General features: G+C 39.0%; 2 protein-coding genes across 2 annotated transcripts; one reads left to right on the top strand and one right to left on the bottom strand.

Annotated features, from left to right (window-relative positions):
- Window positions 1-2,299: 2,299 nt before the first annotated feature.
- ccni2 (cyclin I family, member 2) lies at window positions 2,300-8,695 on the bottom strand. Its single transcript, XM_036587623.1, has 7 exons — window positions 8,355-8,695; window positions 6,515-6,668; window positions 6,296-6,430; window positions 6,145-6,219; window positions 5,854-5,994; window positions 4,085-4,315; window positions 2,300-3,258 (listed from the first exon to the last, which is right to left on the bottom strand). Exons 2-7 carry the CDS (start codon window positions 6,626-6,628, stop codon window positions 2,914-2,916), a joined length of 1,041 nt encoding a protein of 346 aa, XP_036443516.1. The 5' UTR covers window positions 6,629-6,668; window positions 8,355-8,695; the 3' UTR covers window positions 2,300-2,913.
- Window positions 8,696-14,096: 5,401 nt separating this feature from the next.
- frmd7 (FERM domain containing 7) lies at window positions 14,097-22,807 on the top strand. Its single transcript, XM_036588634.1, has 7 exons — window positions 14,097-14,207; window positions 16,877-16,981; window positions 17,149-17,191; window positions 17,339-17,417; window positions 19,003-19,100; window positions 20,498-20,612; window positions 22,350-22,807. Exons 1-7 carry the CDS (start codon window positions 14,097-14,099, stop codon window positions 22,534-22,536), a joined length of 738 nt encoding a protein of 245 aa, XP_036444527.1. The 3' UTR covers window positions 22,537-22,807.
- Window positions 22,808-24,336: the final 1,529 nt, after the last annotated feature.

Below are 24,336 nucleotides of genomic sequence, written 5' to 3'. Positions count from 1 at the left end.
CAACAACCTCCTGATAGAAGGGGGAACAGCGCTCCCATGTGCCACAGGACCATGTGAAGGTTCCCAGCTTCACAGTAAAGATATGCAGTAATTAAACCCAAAACCTTCATTTTTATCAGGACTTAAATCAACAACCTCCTGAGTACAAAGGCATAGTTCATAGCAGTGAGCCACAGGGCTTCACAACCAAGTCTGGCTCCTTTTTGGACATTTGTCTTTCAGGTTCCCCAGATTCAACTCCACAAATTGGTAATATAATTTGTTAATAAAGAGAACTTCATCTAGGTTGATCCGGGTCCTCGGTGGTGATCTCAAAATTCTTGAAAATGGTACTTGCAGATGTTAAAATGTAAGAAATGTTCTCCTGCCGGAGAATACCCCTGGACTTCCTAGAACAGTGGTTCCCGATCCGGTCCTCAGGACCCTCCAGCTGGTTCACATTTTCCCCTTCATCCTTATGTGTTGTGAGTTGGGTTGGAGCAAAAATGTGGACGGCCTGGGAGGCCCTGAGGTCAGACTGGAGTTTTTGGATTGTTTAGAAAGTCATGGGCTTTATTCTGCATGCTTGTGGTAAATGACTTCATCTTATACCCTAACTAGCAACCAGCTTTTTTCCACAAGTTAACTTTAACTAGTCTGATGAAGTATGTAGGAACTTTGATAAAAAAACTTGAGTACTCAGGCTTATAGTAGTTTTAATTAATTGTGACAGCTAAATAAAAAGTTATTAAAATTAAAATAAAAACTAAGCAAGTCATAATCTTATAGCTGAATCCAATGGAGTTTAGCTGAGGATCTGCCAGCACTCACGCTTGCAGCTGTTGACAAGAATTTAGTCAGACAGGGAGAGGCTGTTTTCTTTTGGAAAGGCCCAGTGCGTTTTGAGCCAAGTTTGTTCCCCCTTGTCAGGGGGCATACAACCGCAGTGTTTCCTGACAGAGTGCTAGCTGTGTTCTTATCTTCATGTACATGAATAGTACAGTTCTCACATTCTAAAAATGAGATGGTAGTAGGGGGAGGGGAACAGAGAGAGGGGATTTATGCTAAAATGTTTTGAAAGTATTTAGGCAAGATTAATATTTTCAAAAAAGCAACCAAAACATCTCTGTTACAAATGAAAGCATGAACTTTGTTTAGAGCACCTATTGCTTGAGAACAATTTAGCCGAAAGCAGCATGAGTGTAAATGTTACATGGGATTAATTGTATCAGGCCAGATGAGATTTCTGTCCTAAATACATACAAAATATCTGTCAAACGTTTAATCACATCTATGGTACATTTCTGTTGATTCTTTGCATAAAAACTTCCAAAAAAATAACTGCTTTGAATTCATATGGAGGAGTATGGATGTACTTTGCACACTTTGGGAAGCTTAAGTTGTACCAGCATGTTAATACCTACCCCACCATGTGGAGGCTGTACTGTAGCCTGGCCAGCTCTCCCTATGAGATCTTTACATGTAAAGGAGTCCAAAAGTCTCAGAAAATTTTAAAACACAGAAAAGTTATGACATGAGATCCTTCCATTGAAGCACGTGTTCAGGTGACTCTCAGGTGGATTTGATCTACTGATCAGAGGCTTTTGCACAAACTTATGGAGTCCATGCCAGCTTGAGCACACGCCTTCATTAAAGCGAAAGGGGGACACATTAAATACTAAGAAAGTTCATGTAAATATTCAAATATGTTATCATTAGTAACAAAAAAAATTGTGTTAATTATAAAGGAATGCAAAATGGAAGCAATGTCTCCAGTGGTCTCAGATGTTGGGACCCCACTGTACTTTTAAATTGTATTAAGATTAAAATAATAATAAATTAAAATAATACATCAGTAATCAAGAAACACAATGCAAAATATAAAAATAGTCTTGAGGGTGAATGTTGAGAAATATCTGTCCAATTGCTGTCAGAATTCATAGATGATGTTGCTATAGGAATGTGAGATGATCAAAAGCGTGTTCTACTTGAACTTATTTGTTTACATCATCTGCAAAGTGCCAGTATGGCTGCAGGTTTTTATTTCACCAAAGCAGGCGATCACATGATCAACTGTGTCACTGAAACAGCTTATTAAAAAATTAAAAAGTGGAATCAAGTGTGCTTCTGCTTGTTTGGAATGAAAACCTGCAGCCAACCTGCATCTTTGTGGATAAGATTGGACACCCCTGGTCTACATAAATATGTATAAAGTAATATAAAACAAATATAAAAATGTTACATTTTACTTCATGTCAGTTTGTACTCTACTCTCCCCAAACACATGGTTAAAAACACAAACACAAAACAAAAATCCCAAAATACAACATTAGTTTTTAATTTAAGAAAGTCATTTAATTCAAGAAAATGTCATTTGTTAGAAAAAAAAACGTTCCCAGCTTTATTTGAATAACAACTGAATATTAGATGTCTAGCTGCCTTAAAGAGAACATTTGGAAACAAACAGAATTTTGGTCTTAAAATAATAATAACCATGTAGTAACATGACTACTCTGCAACACAATGGACTGGCTTCACAGTCTGGTCTGGCAAGGCCTGTAAATCAGTGCTGCCAAACAGAAAGCTTATTCTTCGGAAGAAAAAATGTCACTGACTTCTTTCACTATACATCACATAAAAAAAACACTTTACACAATCCCAAAATGCAAATACTAACAGAACTGCATAAGGCATCAACCGTGAAATAAAAGACCATATCACACTGCACTTTTTGCATCATACCGTGATGTAAATCGTTTGTATAAAGACGTATAAAGTAGCTTTAGTATAAACCAAAAGAAGAATAATGACAAAATAAAGACAACTAAAATATGCTAGTAATATTAAAAAAAGACATATATATCTAAAAAGTGCTGAATAAGGTGATTACTGTATGTCAGTAAAAGCAAAGTGCCTCTGTTGGAACAAAGCTTATTAGCGTAGGAGGGGCTGGAGAGGTGGGCAAGGTAGGACCTTAGCTTGAAGAGGACCTTTTAGATCCCCAGGTCCACTTACTTCCACTTCCATTGGCGAGACTTCATTGTAAAGACAGCCAAAGCCATCGTAGAAGTCGTCCACCTCCAAGCCATGGTTCCCTCCTTTCCTCTTCCTGGCCCGGTCACCTCTCCTCCTATCTGTTTCTCCACTGTCCTCGTAGGCTCTGAGCTTCAGGTCAGTGGTGTGTAAGATGTACACTGCATTGGTCGGTAAGGAAAGCTCAAGACTGCTGAGGTATTCGTCCACCGTCTCCCTGCAGCAAATGAACTCTGTGCTCTCGATCTGAGGGGGAAACCCAAAACGCTGCCGTGAGCAGAGAGAACAGTAGGCAGGTCTAAGCTTTGATCAATGCAGTTTTGAAACATGAACAGACTGCTAAAGGGGAAAGTATAGACGTGCAGAAGCACAAACACTCTTTTAAATCCTGAGAAAAGCGTATAAAAGTTCCACATGCTCTCTGGAGCAGAATGTTGGTGTAAATCTTTTGAACTGCCTGAAGGTTACTATGGAAACCTAGTCTACCCGAGCTGGCTGTTCTGGAGAAAAGAATAAGATACAAGTAAAAAGGGTAAACAAAACTTGCATTAGAGCAATAGTCTGACATTTTTCCCTTTACCCCAAATGTAGCTGATCAGCGAGACATGTATAGTGTTCACTGTTTGTGTCTTCAGTTTTGCAACAAAAAGTTATGAGGCTAATGTAGCTAAAAAGTAATGGAAGCTTTCTGATTAGCATCATCCAAATTGCATTCTTAATCCTCCCACAGTTAGCCCAAACCATGAGTTGTTACATAAACCACATAAATAGGTTTATTTGAGATTACTAAACAACTAACTGTGGGATGAGTGCGTGGCGATTTAGGCCTGGATGGTAATCCGACTGTAAAAGCTTCCATTATTCATAAAATAGATTAGCCTCTTAGCTCCACTGCAAAACTATTAAGGCATCATGAAACTTGAGACACCATGTCACAACAGAGGAAAATCTGGCGTAAACTTGATTTTTTGCTAAACTGTCATTTTAAAGAAAAAACCCTCAACCAACAGTCAAGAGTACGACCAACAAGATCAGTGGTGTGACCATGTCCAGCTTCACAGCTCTTGTATACCTGTGCTTTCCTCAGCAGGTCGGAAAAAAATGAGAACCAGTCGGGCATGAGCCTCTCCAACTCCAAAGTGATGATGGCCAAAGCCAATGTGGAGCCCTTGAACTGCCAAAGCTGGTGGCAGGCCATACAGTGCTGCACCTGCCTGGTCCACAACGACGCTTGGAAGCAAGGCCTCTTCTGAGCGGCGGCCAGCGCTAGGTGGGGACGTGCGGACACCAACAGGCTGTGGAACTGCAAAAACACCCAATGTCAGAACATCAAACGGAACAGAGAGAGACTCATAGGCACTGTCAACTTGTCACCAACTTTCAATAATTAAAAAACGGAGGATGATGGTTCTTTCTTCTGATTCTCTTGTTCTGCTGTTTCTGTGATATCCCCCTTTGTGATTGGGGCGTGAAACCCTGTTTTTAAGATGTTTCGTGTTCGTTAGTCTCCCTGCCATTAAAACCATAAACTAAAAAAAAACAAACAAAAAAAAAAACAAAACAAAAAGACCTGTGGTTCCGTTCGACTAGGAGCCAAGGTTCATGGTTCAATGGTTCAAGTCAGTGGTCCCATTTGATAGGTAGAGCTATAAACCATTTTTCTTTCTGTCGTATGCAGGATATTTTGTTAACATGCACGTTTTGTATGTTAAACTCCTTGAGAAAAAAAGCCATGTTTGACAGGAATGATGTGTCCCGTGTTTACATATACTAGAGTGACTTAAAAATTACATGAGGATAGTATTGTAGTCCTGTAACATTTTCTTTGACCGTTATTTCCAACACAAGAATGAGAGTAGTTAAATCATCTCATAAGGCAAGACGTTTCACATTATTTTTGTTTTGTTTTGTTTTTACAGGAATGTATTCACAAGATAGCAAAATGTTGACTATTTATTTGAAAAGATTTAAGGAAATTTATTTTTCTATGCTAGTAGATATTTTTTCATTTCATAAGCAATTATTATATTTCATTGTTCCAAGTATTACAGACAAGAGAGAACGTGTCTATATACAAATCCCATTTATTTGTTTTCTTTACAGTCTAAATATTGATTTTTTTTTTTCAGGAGGCTTTCTTTTAAATGAAGAGGGACTTTTAACAGAGTGTTTTGCCAAGCTCTTTGTATTCTGACAAGCAAATTTCAGGAAAGTGACTGGCTTTCTTAAGTGTGCCAAAGCAGCAATGCAGTTTGCCCTACATTAGCCGCAACAGCAAAAATAAATACAAACCACCTCTATTGCAAACCTTGCTTCTTCTGAACCATTAATTAGTACTGATGAGCTCACGGCCTCGGCCAAATCAACATTTTCATTTTGCATGATATTTTAAATGAATGGCACAACAAAGACAAGAGGCTTTAACTTTTACCCCTTTGGGGCATTAATCCTGTTGAAGAAACTATATTTATAAAGACTAAGTATCTTTTTAAAATGCATTCCTCTTAAGCTGGGTCATTATCTGCTTTGCTGACTCGGTACAAGCCAGATCAGTGCCTTGGCCAAATGTACGTTGCATTTAACTCCCACTGTTCCAGTGCTAGCTTTGCGCCAAATGTTTGACCGAATGCAAAAGCACCTGCGGCCATCAATCTTTACTGGCTCAGGACCAGCCATGCCCAACCAATGCACAATTTGAGGGACCAAGACTCCATTTTGGTGATGTTTGCAATAGCCATGTCAAAAGGAGAGGTTCGGTGTTCTCTTGTGCTGTTCGTACCATTGTGTTTAGTCTGAACTGAGGAAAACAAATGAGGGGAAAATGTGTAAGCTGTTACTTACGATGTGAACAAAGTCGACTGGTGTTGCGGTGTAGAGGTCCCAGTGCAGCTTATCAAGGATGATCCTTTCCATGCGAAGAATCTCTGCTGTTGAAAAGTTGCATCCGCTCTGCGCCAACAGGTCTTTAACCGACGCAATCACCTGTGACGACAAATATCAATAAAGAAATGAACAATAAATCTATTAAACTGCTTAAAGCGTTTCCATTTTTTAAAATATGTTTTCACCATGTGCTTTAACCCACAACACTGTTCTGACATTTTGCTACAGTGGAGCGAAGAAAAACTTTACCTCATCTTCCTCATTGATTTTTGCAGCAAGTATCAGTGAGGTGATGGCCATGCACTTGAGGTATTTTGACTGGGCCTTTAAATAAAAAGTTTCTAATTAAAAACTTAAACTATCACACATTTCCATGAGAAGATATGTAGCCAGCACTCACCTTCACTGTCGCCAACAATCTGTTAAGGACACAGACTCCCAAAGCAAACGTCTCGGAACAAAACTTGAACGTCTCGCTCATTTCACGCAACCATATGACCATCTCCTGGTACAGAGATGGAGCAATGTCGGACCCCTGTAATAATAAACGATCAATTAAGGAAATAAAAGGGAACTTCTACCAGTTTGGTATGTTGACGAGACATAGTTTTTGCATTACCTGGATGCATCCACCTTTGAGAACGGGTGCTTTCCAAAGCCGCATCTCTCTTGCCAGGTTGTCCCGCAACAGCCTCTCCAGCCGCTGGTTCTCCTCTGAGCCACAGTACTTCATGGGGATTGTGGCCTCCAGGCTCTTCTGCTGGCAGGAACACCTGGAAAAGATTAGAGTCGTATAATTTAGTCTTTCCCATGACGGGATTCAATTTCAGTTCGTAAGGGGAAGATTTGATATACATGTATTTCAAATGATGCTACATTTCCTCTCAGTACTATATGTTCATTACATCCACTAAACTTACTTTACATTTTCATTTCAGGTAGTGCTGGATGATATATTGTCTACAGCTGTATACCGTATACAGTTTTAGAAATATTTTCAGCAATATATTTGATAAATAATTAGCATTTCATCCATATCCCTGCTGCCAAGCAGTTTGTTTTTAGCGTTTTACAGTCGTATATAATCTCCTCTACACAAAACACACTTCTGCACATTTTAATGCACAATTACTGTTTACTTGCTGAATTTAACACTGGAAAAAACATAAATTGTGGCCTGTGTAAAAGTTATGCCACTTTTTTTTTAATTGTGCTGTAAAATTGGCAAAAATTGCCATATTTATGTGTGTTCTCTGTAGATTCTTTTAGCATAGAGCAGCTATGCCAGCATTCAGCATTCTCATCAACTTTATAAATGAAGATTTTAATATCTGGCACTGTGATGTATTCAGAAAGTACTGTGATAGTGAATCTTACAAATATCATCCAGTACTTCCTTTCAGTTCACAAAACACTTAAATAAAAAAAACCTTAAGATGACCTCAAAACAATGGGCAGGGACACTCTCCCAAAAAGATCTATACTGATACTACAATAAACTAAAGATTTCTATTTTGCTGTATACTTCTATGCCAATCTATAATATGTTCTTTCCTATAGTAATAAACAACATCTTAGTATCCTGTATGGTTTATAACTTATAATAAGACTCTTATATGAATCCTATGGAAATTCAATATTACAGATCTTTTTCATAAGGTTCATTTCTTTGTTACTGCACTAAAAACAAAAACATCAGTTTCACGACACTGATGAATATCATGTTCTCCTGAGAATCAATACATCGATCGATCAGTATTGTTAGTCAGAGACATTGTCTCCAAACCGCGCTGCACGTAGTTTGCGTAGTGAGCTGCTAAACCAGGATGACCAGCTGACCAGCTGACCAGCTGGCTGAAGGAGTCCAGCATTTCTCCCAGTCGGTTTGAAATCATTTGCTGCTGGATAAAGATGAAAACCCTGAAAACCGCCATCAGTGGACTACAACAGAGGAAACAGTATAACAGGAATTCCGTAATACGTCGTAAACAACGCATATTAAGCGGAGCTGAAGTTGGCTTCCTATTCAAATTTTCCCTTCCACCTTAAACGGAACAGCAGTTACATTCTGGCGCCTCATGGGAATTTAACCGCCGCTCTGTTTAAGGTGGAACGGGAATATTCGAATAATAAGCCAACTTCAGCTCCGTGCACATCAACCTCTCATTTGACCATGTATCTCCATCTATCTGTGGTTAGTACATCCGCTAACAAGGCGTCAAATCGAGGTAGTCTTGCTCGTTTGCAGAAGACTGACAAGATGTAGACTATAATCCATGATCTGAGAAAACAACAGATGAAATATGGAACAAAAGAGTCCGCGGCATATTAATATTAGCTGGCTACGATGTTGCTGCATCCGTTGATCTGTGGATGGATCTGGGGCGAAATAAATGGGCGGGTCTTTTTTGTTCGCACCAACTTCCACACAAAAATGCACAAAGTTTGCCAAATCTTACCTTTCGAGAGAGAAATGCCGTGTCTTTCACAGGACTCCGCTGCATTTATGGGCAGAATTCATTCGTCCATATCTGACAACTAACGACGGTTAGCTAGTTAGCATAATGTGTTTATGTTCTGTATGTTCTGGGCAGAAAAAAGAGGAACCTGAGATTCGCTGTTTCTCTTGCAAATACAAAAAAAACGCAACCAAAGATTCCAACATGAATCACGAAAACACTTGAAAGCATACGATAAAGCAAATGCAAATAATCTGCAAGTTAAAGTGTACTCGGAGAGAAGTTGTGTAAAGGAAGCTGATCTGAACCCGCAGCAGTGTTTTTGATTTGAGCTGCAGGCTCCGCCCACTCGACGTCACTCACTGGTAAATGTGTTAGTAGGTCGAATATCCGGGCACTGCTGAACAAAATGGCTGCACTGAGGCTGTTTGTTATTTCTGTGTGTTTTTATTTATTTATTTAATCTTCATTATGCAGCTGTGGAGAGTGATATATATATATATATATATATATATATATATATATATCATCATATATATATATATATCAATCATATATATATATCAATCATATATATATATATATATATATATATATATATATATATATATATATATCACTCTCCACAGCTGCATAATGAAGATTAAATATAAATACAATATTCAAATACTACAAATATTCTTTTTTTTTTTCCAGTCGTGCCTGTTTGGGTGGGTTTACACAATAAAATCTCCAGTGCCGGATTAGCACCCACAGTCCAGACACAAATGGAAACCTAAGAGTGCAGCCATGTTAAAATTAACACTGCAGATGTTAATTTAGAACTGTAGATATCAGCACTGTGAGACATAACACTGTAGATGGGCCATTATCTAGATAGAGTGGTATTTGGAATGGAAACAAACTAAAAAATACAAATTTGTGGGATATATTTCAAGATGATCTGATAGCTTGATGGGCTTGATGCAATATTTATTAGATATTTTACTGAAGAAAATGATTTCAGCATTTACGTCACTCGTGTTTTAAACACTGAAAGTGTTGATGAAAAATGAAATGTCTGTTATTGAAAATTTCCTTGGGAGTACACTGACGGAAAAGACATATAGATTTAATCATTTTCACTGTTTGGTCAAAAAGCTGTGTAACAAACCCCTGATAGCAAGATGATAGTGGACCACTGTCGGCTCGCTAATGGCAAAGCTGGCAGTCCACTGGTGTTTTGCTCAGCGTTTTCCGGGGGGCCCATCGGCAGTCAAGCAGAGTATTAGACAAAATTCCAGTTATCATCACTCATTTTTCCCTAACAGTCCAATTTACTGATTTTTCCTTCTTTGCTTTCTTTAGTTATATTTTCTTTAGCTATCATTTTAGTAAATCATTTTCTCAGTCATTTATAATATTTGTCTAAGTTTATTTTCTAAAATAAAAGTCTCTGTGTATCTGTTTGAGGAGATTAAAAACTAGTTAAAGCTTGTATGCAGGACAGTAATCTGGGTGGTCTGAGGGTGGACCAGCAATGGCAAACAGTCAGCGGGGTGCCGACCTTATCAATCCAGATGACCGATATATGCTTGCTATCTGGGACATGCAGTATTTAATTGCGTTCATAGGGTATCTTTGTTGTTGTTGTGTCTCATTCATTAAAATGACAGTCTTTGTAGGGAAATATAAAACATATATCAGTATAAATTTGGCAAAGCTATAAGACAGATCCAATTAATTTTTCGCTTACATACCCTTCAGACAGATTATTATCAAAAAGAGGAAATACACTATATGGCCAAAAGTGTGTGGACACCTGACCATCACACATATATGAGTTTATTGGACATCCATCCAAAATCATAGGCATTAATATGGAGATGCCCCCCCTGTGGCTAAACAGCCTCCATTTTTCTAGGGGGGCTTTCCATAAGATTTTGGAGTGTGTCTGTTGTAATCTGTGCTCAATTAGTCCAAAGAGCATTCACAAGGTCACACCTATGTTGCATAAGAAGGCCTGGCACATAATCGATGTTCCAGTTCATCTTAAAGGTGAGTTGAGGTCAGTTGAGTTGAGGTCAGGGCTCTGTGCAGGCCATTGGAGTTCCTCCACGCCTAAGTCATAAAATCATGTCTTTATGGACCTTGCTTTGTCCACAGGGGCACTGTCATGCTGGAATAGGAAAGAGCAACAAAACTTCAAACCATTCCAGCCGACACTTGCCATTGACAGACACTTCCATTTCACAACAATAGCCTTTACAGTTCACAGGGGCGGATCTAGCAGGACAGAAATTTCACAAACTGACTTGTGGCAAAGGTGGCATCCTATGACAGTGCCACATTCACTGAGCTTTTCAGTCTGACCTGTTCTACTACATGATCATCAATGAAGATGGCATGGTGATTCGCTTAATTTTATCCACCTGCTACCAATGGGTGTGGCTTAAACACCTAAATTGAATAAGTAGGCGGGGTGTCCACATACTTTTAGCTGTATAGTGTGTCTCAATACAGAATCGTTACACCAGTTACATTGTGTAACACCAACACAGAACTGTAACACCAATGACACTGTCTAACCAACACAGAACTGTTACATTAGTGACACTGTTCAACACCAACACAGAACTGTACACCAGTGATGGTACAACTGCTTATTTGAAACACAAATCTTTTTAACCACAACTGGAATATTATTAGAAGATCAAATGCCTATCAAAGATGTCCAGCATACTGATGTATATTCATCAGTTTCACAGTTGAATATACATATACATGTTTCGATCTGGTTGCAGGACAGCCTTACTGAGATTAGACAGTAAAAAACTATGTAAGTAATGCATTTATGTATTACTAAACATCTGAATATAGACAAAAAACTGAACGCATATCTTGTAATTTAAAGCATGTTTTGACTACTTCAACACCGTCTTCAGTGTTATCAGATCCCGTTTTTAGTTTATTAGAACAACGTCCATCGTTTAATGAAGGGTCTTTTTGAAGGCTTAGGTAAAGGTAAGGGTGTTATGGTCCTCTCAAACTGAGCTTTTCCTCGTTACTCCCAATCACCAATCAGATTGTTTTGTGTCTCATGACCTCTAGTGGCCGAATCAAAGAATTACAACTTTAATCAAACCTCTCTCTCAAAGAATGACTTTGTTTACATCTAAGCCATTTAATTATGGGAAATTTTGAAAGCATGGTGGAATTCCCCTTTAACACACTGCAAGAGTAAAGAATTCTGTGTAAAACTAAGATCCCACATCGTAATTGTCTAGATCTTCTGATATACATTTTTATGCATTTTAACATTTAGTCGATGACCTCTAGTGGCCGAATTAAAGAATTACAACTTATTTAAAACGCCTGCGCGAGTCTAACCGCTCATTTATCTGGACAACAAAAGTCAACGCTCTTGCTGTGTTTATATTGTTGAGCCAATGATAAAGACATAAAATAACTTTTTATTCCCATCGCTTTCATTTTCTTTCATTTTAACTTATTTTTTTCCACAAAAAGGCAAACTTGATATTTTATTATTTATTTATTTATTTATTTATTACAGAAGAGGCTAGCTTGCTAGTGAGCAGAGCTGCATCGGTCACGCATCCCTCTCCCTCCTTCATTTTCTCTCTCTCTCTCTCTCTCTCTCTCTCTCTCTCTCTCTCTCTCTCTCTCTCTCTGACTCTGTCTCTCTTTCTCATGTGCAGACGGATCGCTGGCGTGTTTTAGCATCATGACGTCGGAGAAAAGTGAGTGAAAACTTTTATTTATCTTCTGGTGTTTTATTGTACAACTTGATGTCCTTTATTTCAGAAACAGCGTTAGTAAATGTAGCTCTAGCTGAGTGATGGCTGAAGAGAAAGAGAGGGAGAAAGAGAGAGAGACAGAGAGAGGCTCTTCAGTTTGCTGAAGATTTATGTATAGAATTTAAATCGATAAATATTCAGTCGGATGTTGGTCACATTTCCCAGATGTTGATGCTGATCTGTAAACGAGATTTACATTCAACGAATAAAATGTCTGCATGTTTCAGTGAGATGTAAACGTAAAAGTCATTCAGAGTGTTTGATGTAAAGTGGCTCAGTGTGGAGAAACTTACTGATTTGTTGACAGTGGTGGTGACAGGAACCAGGGGTCACAATGTCTACAACACAAATATGGCCATTTTATTTATTTTCTAAAACATCCAGTGGACCTATACATATCCTTCGAGTTTTATATGGAATGATAAAAATGGTAAAATGGTGGCAAAGTTTTCTTTGGGGACTATTTTCCCTTAGAACACCCTGCATGTACCTCTCCACCATGAAAATAGGCCAAAATCTGATCTTAAAACTATCAGCAACAATGTCTCTGACACCAGGCAGCATATTCTCTTCAGACGTTGGTTGTTATCAGCACCAATGTGAACAATTCTGACTCGACTTCACATCAAACCTCTCTCTCAAAGAATGACTTTGTTTACATCTAAACCATTTAATTATGGGAAATTTTGAAAGCATGGTGGAATTCCCCTTTAACACACTGCAAGAGTGAAGAATTCTGTGTAAAACTAAGATCCCACATCATAGTTGTCTAGATCTTCTGATATACATTTTTATGCATTTTAACATTTAGTCGATGCATATAGTTTACATGAATAATTACATGAATAATTAAGTTTTTATAGTTTACTGAATAATTAACTATATAAATAATTGTATGAAATTGACCAGTAGAGGGCTAGGGAGGATGTATGTATCTATATACAGTGGCCCTGAAAAATATACGGACACTAGTATTGATAAACTGTAATGAATTTTTAATTTACTTCATAAAACATTTAACAAATGCACAACATGTGTTCACTGATGGAATCATGAACTCAGAAGTGCATAAAGGCACTTTGGATGCAAACCTGCTGAGGCCTCTACAGAAACTGTTTAAACTGCCTTTTGAAAGTTCCCATATCCTATATTTGTCTTGTATTTTTTTTCTTTGAAGCCCAATTATAACATTTGTGTGGTTTTATGTACCAAAAATGGCCATAATTCATTTAACATGACCATTTTCCAAGCTCTCTTTATCCCTAACAATTAAACTGGCTGTTTTTATTAATGTGCCTTTAAGACTATTATAAGATAAACACTCCTTATAACTTCAGCCTGAGTGGGTGGAGCTAAACTGCTGTAGACCAAATAGGAGAATATATCACTGATGTCAGATCAAAACCTTGTATATCCAAAATAGTACATTAAAACATTCTTTACTTTCAGTGTAAGCTAATGCAAAGAGATTTAGTTCGGAGTAACCTTGGTTGATTTCTATTTGTATATTCATCATGGAATTTTTACACAACATAAAGAGCTGTGGGTATTTTTGAATTTTGCCAAAAACAAGGTTTTGTTCAGGCAGCGGTGATATGTAAATGAGCTGGTTCTTTTGACATCACAGAAACAGTGAATTCAAAACAGGCTGTTTTTGCTCAGTTTCTATATATGGATTGCATGGACTGGGTAGTTAACAGTACGTTTTGAAACCTTAACAATGCTTACAAATTATTTCAGAATCCTGTATTTCAAAAAGTCAGGCTTTGGTTTACCATGATATGGGCCCTTTAAAATAAATGCCACATTTTCTTTCATAACATATTGAACCTATGGCACAAATGTCCACATACTTTCTGAGGCCACCATTTGTCTCTAGCTGTGTCTGTTTGTGGTCTTAATTGTATGTGATTTGTTCAGGGTGTCTGTGCGTGTGGACTTGAGGATGAGCTGCAGGAGAAAACAGCTCGAGCCCTCACGGAAACCCCCCAGAGAAAACATACTTCTGCTCAGAGTCATGTTTTTGGACGACAGTGAGCACACGTTTGAAATGGAGGTGAGAGGAAAGGCAGCTCTGAAATCAGCCTCTGGTTTTGTGTCCGTGTGATGCAGCGTTGACCCCAAAGTGGAGTTATTTGCAGACGGTGTGTCAGAGTCTCTGAGCGCTTCAGTAAAGCGTGTGTTTGCTGTATGACTCCATTATTCTCCCCTCTTCACTGCGCTGGACTTACATGCTGAGGGGCATTTAGTGCATCTAGAGCAGGGCACCGAACAATAAGCCAACAAAGTGCAGGAAGGAGGGGGCTTTCTGCTGACTGACCAATAATGGCACAGAGCAAAGGAGTTTAGCACTGAGGATATTAAAAAGAGGGGAAGTTTTGCAGTGAGGCTGAGCTTTCTCTGCCTCCTGGGGCTCTAATGTACAGGCCCCATTCTGTCGCCCTTACTCTTTTCCCCCTCCTCCTTAAGTTCATCATACTCACCACTTCTCAGTAATCAGATTTAAAGAGGGAACTCCTCTGATTTTTCACAATGACTGCATAATTAAATGGTTAAGATATAAGCAGTCATTCAGAGTGGTTTGATGTGAAATGCTCTGTCCTAGAGAAACTCGACGTTCTAGGGAAAAAGTCAGAATTGTTCACAGTGGTGGTGATAGGAACCAGACGTCTGAACCTCCCTCACAAAGTTGTTACATAAAATAGTTATACATACACTGCCTGATGTCTAAGATGTCTGTTTTGAGAAAGGTTTGGCCTAAAAATTCTTTTTAAATCCTATAAATTCATAGTGGAGAGGTATATGTAGGATGTTATACAGCAAAACTGTCCCCAAAGAATTTTGTTTTTACTCAACATTACATATAAAAGAAAAAAGACACATGTAGGTTCACTGGTGGTTCAGGATAGTAAATGTAATGGCTACATTGGCGTTACAGACATTTCAATTACCACTGTAAAGAAACGTGAGTCAGTACGTTTCTCTAAAATTAAGCATTTCACATAAAGCCCTTGAATGACTTTGTTTACAACTCAAACACTGCAAAAATGCAGAGATTTTGAAAAATAGGTGGACTTTAATCCCCTTTAATCTCAGGATTGGTAAGACATGAAATAAACAGTAAGCACTGAATACACAGCAGGAGGTGACACTTCAGCAGCTGCCCACTGGCTTCTGTAATGAGTATGTTTTGAGTCATTGGGTTTTCTAGTCTTTTCTTTTGTATAGAAAAATACCTAAAATATTCTCTGTGTTAATCGATCATATGTTAAAGAGGCAGCAGATGGATAGTTGGTTAAAAACGCTGTATTCCTTTAATGGAGATGTGATGTCTACATAAACAGTTAATTACCAGTGTTGATGCCATCATTAGGGTGGCCAATATGACAAGATTTATCATTATTGTGATAATTTACATCACATTGTGTCATCATATGGTTTCTGAGTGCACTGGTGTAAATTCAGGGGGGCATGTCCTCTCCACTTTTAGAAAATTTGCTGGGTCTGGGGATGGTTGATGGAAAGTACATACGGTTGTTTTCAAATAGCTCCAATCAAACCACATGTTTTCCTGATTTACTAAGTGAAAATAAGTTATCACATCCCCTACAGAGAACACACTTAAATATGGCTTTTTTATGCAAATTTGAGTGCAGAATTTCTATTTATTTCCTGAGTTTAACATACATACATACATACATACATCATCTAAACCGCTTATCCTTCTGGGTCGCGGTGGGGTGCTGGAGCCTATCCCAGCTGTCATTGGGCGGAAGGCAGGATACACCCTGGACAGGTCGCCAGTCCATCGCAGGGCAGACAGACATACATATACAATCACACACACATTCACACCTAGGGGCAATTTCAGCATTTCCAATTGGCCTGACTGCATGTCTTTGGACCGTGGGAGGAAACCGGAGAACCCGGAGGAAACCCACACAGACACGGGGAGAACATGCAAACTCCACACAGAGAGGACCCCGGTCGCCCGGCCGGGAATCGAACCCAGGCCCTTCTTGCTGTGAGGCGACAGCGCTACCCACTGCATCACCGTGCCGCCCTTGAGTTTAACGTATTTAAAAAAAAAAAAACATAACATATAAAATGTGCTATAACTTTTGCACAGGTCACATTTTGTTTTATTTTTTCCCAATATGTAAAATTTAGCAAATAAGTCATTATGCATTAAAATGTGCAGCACTCTGCAATCTGCCACCTGAAGAACGCTTTCATGATGCAAAGAACCCTTTGATCATTGTACTTTGTTTACATTTGAATTGCTGCATGTAAGCTTTAGCCTCCTGACGTTAGCCCGTTAGTATATCATGGATAATGACAGTACATAGAGAACACTGACCAACTGCATGATTCATTACAAAGAGATCATATTTAGTCCTGTTTACTGTGATTCAGTTAACGTAATTTTTTAAAAGGAATTTTAAAACGGCACTAATGAAAGTATTGTGATGTTATATTTGGATCATATTGACCACCCCTAGTAACCGTTATTATTCTCAGTTGTGGAAAAAAGTAAAAATAAGGAAAACAGATTCAGCTGTCATGCATGTTGCACCAAATCCCTAGAGGAACATTTTTTATTAGTTAATTAATCTGTACTTGTATATGGAGAGGGTTAGCTAACAAAATAGACCTATTTTTTCACTCTATTAGCATGTTAGAGGTACCATGCTAACATATATATATATATATATATATATATAGCAAAATGTACTTGGGAATGACTTCTTCAACAAAGTGTGTGGACATCTTAAGCTTTTAGAAAAAGAATATTTTGGGCTTGAATTCCGTCACCATTGCGGCAGTTACGTAAGTTGACTTGACAGTTATGAAGAAGGCACTTATGTACTGTAAATTGTTGTTTAAAAAAGATTTTTTGTTACTGATCAATATGATGATTTCAAATTACATGGCAGTTTTGAATATAAATGTGGGTCAAGTCAAATGCCCTGTATTTTGTGTGTGTATGTATATAGGTATGGCTGGAACTGCTGAAGCCTCTTACAAAACAAATTAAACGTGAGTTAATACTATTTTCTCAAGCCAGTTGAATAATTTATGTCATAACTAATTTGTTGTATGAGTTCAGTAGAAGAGGACAGGGTGGAATATACTGGTGTGCTATTGTCATGATATTTCTATTGACCTCTTCTTTCTCTAACACAGACACAAGTGACCTAACATTCCACTTCATAGTGAAGTTCTATCCTCCAGACCCAGGTCAGCTTCAGAAAGAGCTAACCAGGTACTTCTGCTCACTGTATTACCTCTTATAGTACAGTAATATAATAGTACATATTTTTCTACAACATTATATAGAGACACTTAGTGACTCAGATTCCTTTAAAGTGCTGGTGATGGGAACCAGGGGTCACAATGTCTACAACACAAATATAGCCATTTTATTTACTCTCCAAATGACCTGTGAACCTAAACGTGTCTTCTGAGTTTTTATATGTAATGTTGATGATGGCAAAACAGTGGTAAATAAGTTTTCCTTCTATTTTGCCTCCCAGTGCCCTGCATGTATCTCTCTACCATGAATGAGCTAAAAAATATATATGTTTTGGCCAAAACCATCTCAAAACTATTGTGAGAGAATGTTAGAGGCATCAGGCAGTGAATTATAACCATGTCATGTAATAGCTTTTGTGATGTAGCTTTTAGAGGCATTAAATGCTTCAGACGTCTGGTTCCTATCACCACCACTGTAGACAACTTTTACTTGGTAAGTTTCTCTACAACAGACTATTTCACACCAAACCACTCTGAATGACTCTGTTTACATCTTAACCATTTAGATATGCAGAAATGTAGAAAAACTGATGGAATTAGCTTTTAAAAAGTTTAATAAAATCCTGAAACCACATACACCGATCAGGCGTAACATTATGACCACCTCCTTGTTTCTACGCTCATTTTCCATTTTATCAGCTCCGCTTACTATATAGGTGCACTTTGTAGTTCTACAATTACAGACTGTAGTCCATCTGTTTCTCTGCATACTTTGTTAGACCCTTTTACCCTGTTCTTCAGTGGTCAGGACCCCCATGGAGCCTCACAGAGCAGGTACTATTTGGGTGGTGGATCATTCTCAGCACTGCAGTAACACTGATGTGGTGGTGGTGTGTTAGTGTGTGTTGCGCTGGTCTGAGTGGATCAGACACAGCAGTGCTGCTGGAGTTTTTAAACACCTCAGTGTCACTGCTGGACTGAGAAGAGTCCATTAGCCAAAAATATCCAGCCAACAGCGTCCTGTGACCACTGATGAAGGACTAGAGGATGACCAACATAAACAGTGTAGCAGCAGATGAGCTTGTCTCTGACATCTACAAGGTGGACTGACAAGGTAGGAGTGTCTAATAGAGTGGACAGTGAGTGGACACAGTGTTTAAAAACTCCAGCAGCACTGCTGTGTCTGATCCACTCATACCAGCACAACACACACTAACACACCACCACCACATCAGTGTTACTGCAGTGCTGAGAATGATCCACCACCCAAATAGTATCTGCTCTATGAGGGTCCATGGGGGTCCTGACCACTGAAGAACAGGGTAAAAGGGGGCTAACAAAGTATGCAGAGAAACAGATGGACTACAGTCTGTAATTGTAGAACATTAGCTGCTGGGCTAGTGAACACAGAGGCATGTCAATATAGGTGTATTGCAGTGTTTTTATATCTGATATAGCACTATCACAGCAAATTGACATTAAAGTGGCATTAAAATGTCCTAAAATATCTTAAATTTAACCTGCAAGCAGCCTGCAAAACACATCTACTTTCATACAGTACATTCAGAACACTCCTGACTCCTCCTCTCTTGCAGGTATCTTTTTGCGCTCCAGATCAAACAGGATCTGTCTAATGGCAGTCTGACCTGTAATGACAACAGCACCGCCCTGCTGGTCTCCCATCTTCTACAGGGTATGTACAGATGAGTGACAAATTACAGGGAAAGTGTCTTAGCACCACAAGCTGCCAGAACAGCTTCAGTGTGCCTTGGTATAGATTCTAGAAGTCTCTGGAACTGTAATGGAGGGATGGAGCACAATCCTTCCAGAAGGTATTCCCTCAGTTGGTGTTTAGATAATGCTAATGGAGAGCACTGTCTAACACAGGGGGGCACAACTCTGGTCCTGGAGGGCTGGTGTCCAGTACAGTTTAGAAGTTTCCTTACTCAAACATACCCACTAAACCTGGCGATTAACAGATGAGTCTAATGAGGTGTGTTTGAGCAGGTAAATCACCAAACTGTGCTGGACACTGGCCCTCCAGGACTGGAGTTGCCCACCCCTGGTCTAACATATCAGTCCAAAATCTTCCACAGGTGTTCAACAGTTTTGAAATTTGGTGACTGTGAAGGTCTACTATTGTGGTTCTGGTATGTGATGGGAAATGGACACAGGTACTTTACCAGAGTACTGGTTCAGATTTGTAACCGTATTGTGCTGTACTGTACCCTCTCACTGTAGGAGTCAAGCCATGAGGCCTGTACCGTTCTCTTGGTGTACACAGCACATGCATTATCTGACCACATCACTCTTGTCCACATCTCCGTAGAACAGATTTTTTGCACCTTTAAACTCTCAAAAGTGCATTTGTCTTTGTAGTGAGGGGTTTATGCACTACAAACCCACTATAATAATCCTCTTAGTGTAGTTGTGGATGGACTGTTTTTGAATCAAATACTCACTACACAATCCACTCAGTTCATAAATGGTTTGAATTCACTGTTTTTGTGATGTCACAAAAAACAACACATTTACATATATCCACTTACTCACCTACAGTAGTTTAGCTCCACTCGTTCACGTTGAAGTTATCAGGAGTGTTGGGCTGCTTTATAAATAAGGCATAGTACAGGTCAGCCAATCATAACAGAGTTCATTTACATATCATCACAGCATTAAATAGACTATTCAATTCTAAGGGATAAAGAAAGGTTGGCAAATGGTCATGTTAAACTGAATTATGCATTTTTGGCACATAAAACAACATCAGAAGTGGACCTAACTCTAAGCATACAATAAAAAGTGCACAATGTGGGTCCTCGAAATAGCATTACAGGAGACAAACAAGACACAACGTGAATTTTAGTCTTTGAGTCATTGTGTTCTGTTTGCAGTTTGTCAGAGGTGTCATGGATTGTGTGACACAAGTGAGAATTCTAAGTGTGAATTGTAGGTTGGTAGGCGTTTTGGTGAGGGAGCTGCAGACGGCAGAGGAAAAAAACTTTAGCAGCATTGGGAAGCGATATCTTGTTTCTGCAAGAAGAGCTTTGTTTGAACCTGTGTAACTAAAATGGATTTTTTCTCCCATAGCTGAGATTGGGGATTACGTAGAGGAGCTGGATATGCAGCACTTAGAGAATAAGAAATATATTCCCAACCAGGAGTGCCTCCATAAGAAGATCATGCGCTTTCATAAGAGACACAGGTAGTATCTTGAAATGTACCACCCAGTAATGATGCAAGACTTGAGTGATGACTGAGTTGAAAATATACATTTTGATTAAAATGAAGACAGATTATTTCTTTAATAGTTAATGTTTATCACTGATGCCACAATATGTACCCAAATACACCGATCAGGCATAACATTATATCCTTGTTTCTACGCTCATTGTCCATTTTATCAGCTCCACTTACTATATAGGTGCACTTTGTAGTTCTACAGTTACAGACTGTAGTCCATCTGTTTCTCTGCATACTTTGTTAGCCCCCTTTTACCCTGTTCTTCAGTGGTCAGGACCTCCATGGAGCCTCACAGAGCAGGTATTATTTGGGTGGTGGATCATTCTCAGCACTGCAGTAACACTGATGTGGTGGTGGTGTGTTAGTGTGTGTTGTGCTGGTATGAGTAGATCAGACACAGCAGTGCTGCTGGAGTTTTTAAACACCTCAGTGTCACTGCTGGACTGAGAATAGTCCACCAACCAAAATATCCAGCCAACAGCGTCCTGTGGGCAGCGTCCTGTGACCACTGATGAAGGACTAGAGGATGACCAACACAAACTGTGCAGCAGCAGATGAGCTATCGTCTCTGACTTTACATCTACAAGGTGGACTGACAAGGTAGGAGTGTCTAATAGAGTGGACAGTGGGTGGACACAGTGTTTAAAAACTCCAGCAGCACTGCTGTGTCTGATCCACTCGTACCAGCACAACATACACTAGCACACCACCACCCCGTCCATGTTATTGATATCAACTGGTGTCAGCTGTCATAAAGGCTGATACTCCACCTGGACAAGCACACCACCAATATGAGTCCTTGGGTAAGACTGCTAAAGCTACATTCGCCCACATCTGTAACGTGACAGATAAAGTTAACAAAAACAATCTTCACTGTTATGTTATTGTCTGTGAGATTTGCAACTTATATTTATTAGATTTTTAGCAATGACATCTGCCTCAGTCATAAAATCTAGCCAAAATGAAAAATGCACTTGCAATAGTTTTGCATTGACTTGCAAAAATGTAGCATTCCCACACAAATGTCTTGTGTTTTCTTGCAATTATTACGGGGGAATGCAAAACATTTGTGAGGGATTGTAAAATTATTGTGAGGAAATGTAAAACATTTTTAAAGGAACGTAAAATTACTGCGAGGGAATGCAACAGTTTTTTTAACCACAGTGCCTTAGAGGCTCCGCACTGTGGGGCTTGCATGTTTTTCCTTTCAAGCCCCACAGTGCCTAATTTGTTTTCAGTTTTCTTCTTGAGATCTGCTCTGATTTATATTATTATCAGAACATAATGGACATTGTTTGAGATAACGTTCGTTATGTTGTGATAGAGGCATAAATATCTTGAGAAAACAACATTCATGGTATTGTTAATGATATAAATAATTTGAGATCTTGAGAAAGCAAATGAAAATAACTCATTATCATGGAAAAACAGATAAAAAACAAATACCAGTTAACTTATTAAATGTTGTTTTAGGCCAGAGTGCCCCTTTACCTTCACTGACAATCCTTAGGCCACCTTATAGCAACCTTTGTTCTAATATATGGCCTTTTAGGACTTCTGTAGAAAAACATACCAGTGAACTTATTAAATGCTAGTTTTAGGCCATAATGCCCATTTAACTTCACTGACAGTCCTCAGGGCACCTTATAACAACCTTTGCTCTACTAAAAACACCTTACCTGTTCTCTGTCTATACTAGAGGTCAGACCCCAGCAGAGGCTGATTTTCAGTTGCTGGAAGTGGCCCGTAAATTAGACATGTACGGTATCCGCCCTCAAGCAGCCAGCGATGGAGAGGGAATGAGAATCAACCTGGCTGTGACTCATTCTGGTGTGCTGGTGTTTCAGGTATATATACATTTTAATGGACTTCTCAAGTCATACTAAATATGAATATCTGTTTATAATTGCTTTTGGCTGGAAGGTGGAGCCGTTCTCAGAGCCATAAATTTAGCAATAATAGCCTTTGAGATTTGTATTTGAAATCCAACCTGGGAAAAGGCTAGAGTGTTTTGGCTGAATTCCAACTTTCTGTTGCAAGTCTCAGTTAACATCTGTTGACTGATTTTCTTCTGTTCTCAGGGGAACACCAAAATTAATACCTTCAGCTGGGCCAATATCCGCAAACTGAGCTTCAAGAGGAAGAACTTTTTGATAAAACTTTATGCAAAGATTGTGGTAATGGTTTTACCTTTCTTCAATAATATTACTGGGCTTATTCTACTTTTTTAAGATGCTATACAGGCTGTAGTCGGCTCAGTAAGCATTTAAATATTGTTATTCTTAAAGTCTGGGCTAATGTTTTGGCTCAGAGTTTGTGTGTGGTTTGCCCAGCCTTCCCATAAGGACACACTGGAGTTTTCCATGGCCAGTCGAGACGTGTGTAAAGCCTTCTGGAAGATGTGCGTGGAGTACCATGCTTTCTTCCGCCTGTCAGAGGAGCCTAAGGCTCGCTACAAGTCTCTCCTCTACAGCAAGGGCTCCTGCTTCAGATACAGGTAAGACTGGAGAACAGTACAGTTCTAGGTCAATATTTTCTTAATTGCTTTTCACTCCAAGAGCATCTTTTGAAAATTCCACTCATTCATCTATGCATCCGCCCATCAAGGCATCCAATCAAACAGTGAACTTAAAAATGCAAATGAAAATCTAGGTTAATTGTTTCTGTCAATCCTAAACCGGACAGGAAGTTGTTCCCAACTGATTAATCTAACAGCTAATCCCAATTCCACTTCCAGTGGCAGAACTCAGAAGCAGCTGTTGGACTGTGTGAGAAAAGGAGAGAGAAGGAACCTGCCTTTTGAGAGGTGAGCTATGACTGTATGGAAGCACTATTCCAAATGCCTTCTACCTACAACAGGCCACTGTATATCTGTAATGGTCATTCTGGTGTTCTTATTCAGGAAATACTGCAAGGCTTATTGTGACGCAAGACAATGCAGATCCTCTCCTGACCTCCTCACCGATGCCTCTAAGCAGGTACTTTAAGATGCTTTTATTAGAAGAATTTGTTAACAAGATGTCAGTAGTGTTCAAATTCATTTTAGGGAGCTAGACTTTGCACTATGTAAAATTGCTCTGCTAAAATTGAAAGAAGTAACACCACTTACATACTCAGAAGACGTCTTTCACAAAGTTTTGACTGAGTTCACTTTGAAAATACTTTCAACACGCTCACAATCATTAGATTCATCTGCTCGAGGCGGGTCTGAAACACAGCTGATGTTACAAAATGTTCTTCTGCTCGTTGCCTGCAGTTACACATTTCCACCAGAGAAGTCTGCAAATCCCCAAATCTTACATCAGCTTTAAATCAAATCTATATGAGGTTAGTTTATCAAACGGTTATTAGCAAAAAATGAAAGTGTGTTAAAAACCTCTAAAAGTAAGCTTCTTGAATAATATATATTTCAGATAGACCAGGGGTCATCAATCCTGTCCAAAAAGGCACAGTATGGCTGTAGGTTTTCACTCCAGAGAATGAGGGGCATCCGTCATACAACAAATCAACTGTTTGAAGACTGAGACCATCTTAGTAAAGAAGTGGAATCAGGTGTGCTTCTGCTTCGTAGGATTGAAAACCTACAGCCATAATGGCCCACTGTGGATAAGATTGGTGATCCCTGGTTTAGACCTATAATGTGGTATTCTCCAGCGATATGATGTTGATCTGCAAGCACTTCATAA

Source organism: Colossoma macropomum, unplaced genomic scaffold (genome assembly GCF_904425465.1).
Source record: "Colossoma macropomum unplaced genomic scaffold, Colossoma_macropomum, whole genome shotgun sequence".
Lineage (NCBI taxonomy): Eukaryota > Metazoa > Chordata > Actinopteri > Characiformes > Serrasalmidae > Colossoma > Colossoma macropomum.
This window is presented reverse-complemented; position numbering and strand designations above follow the sequence as displayed.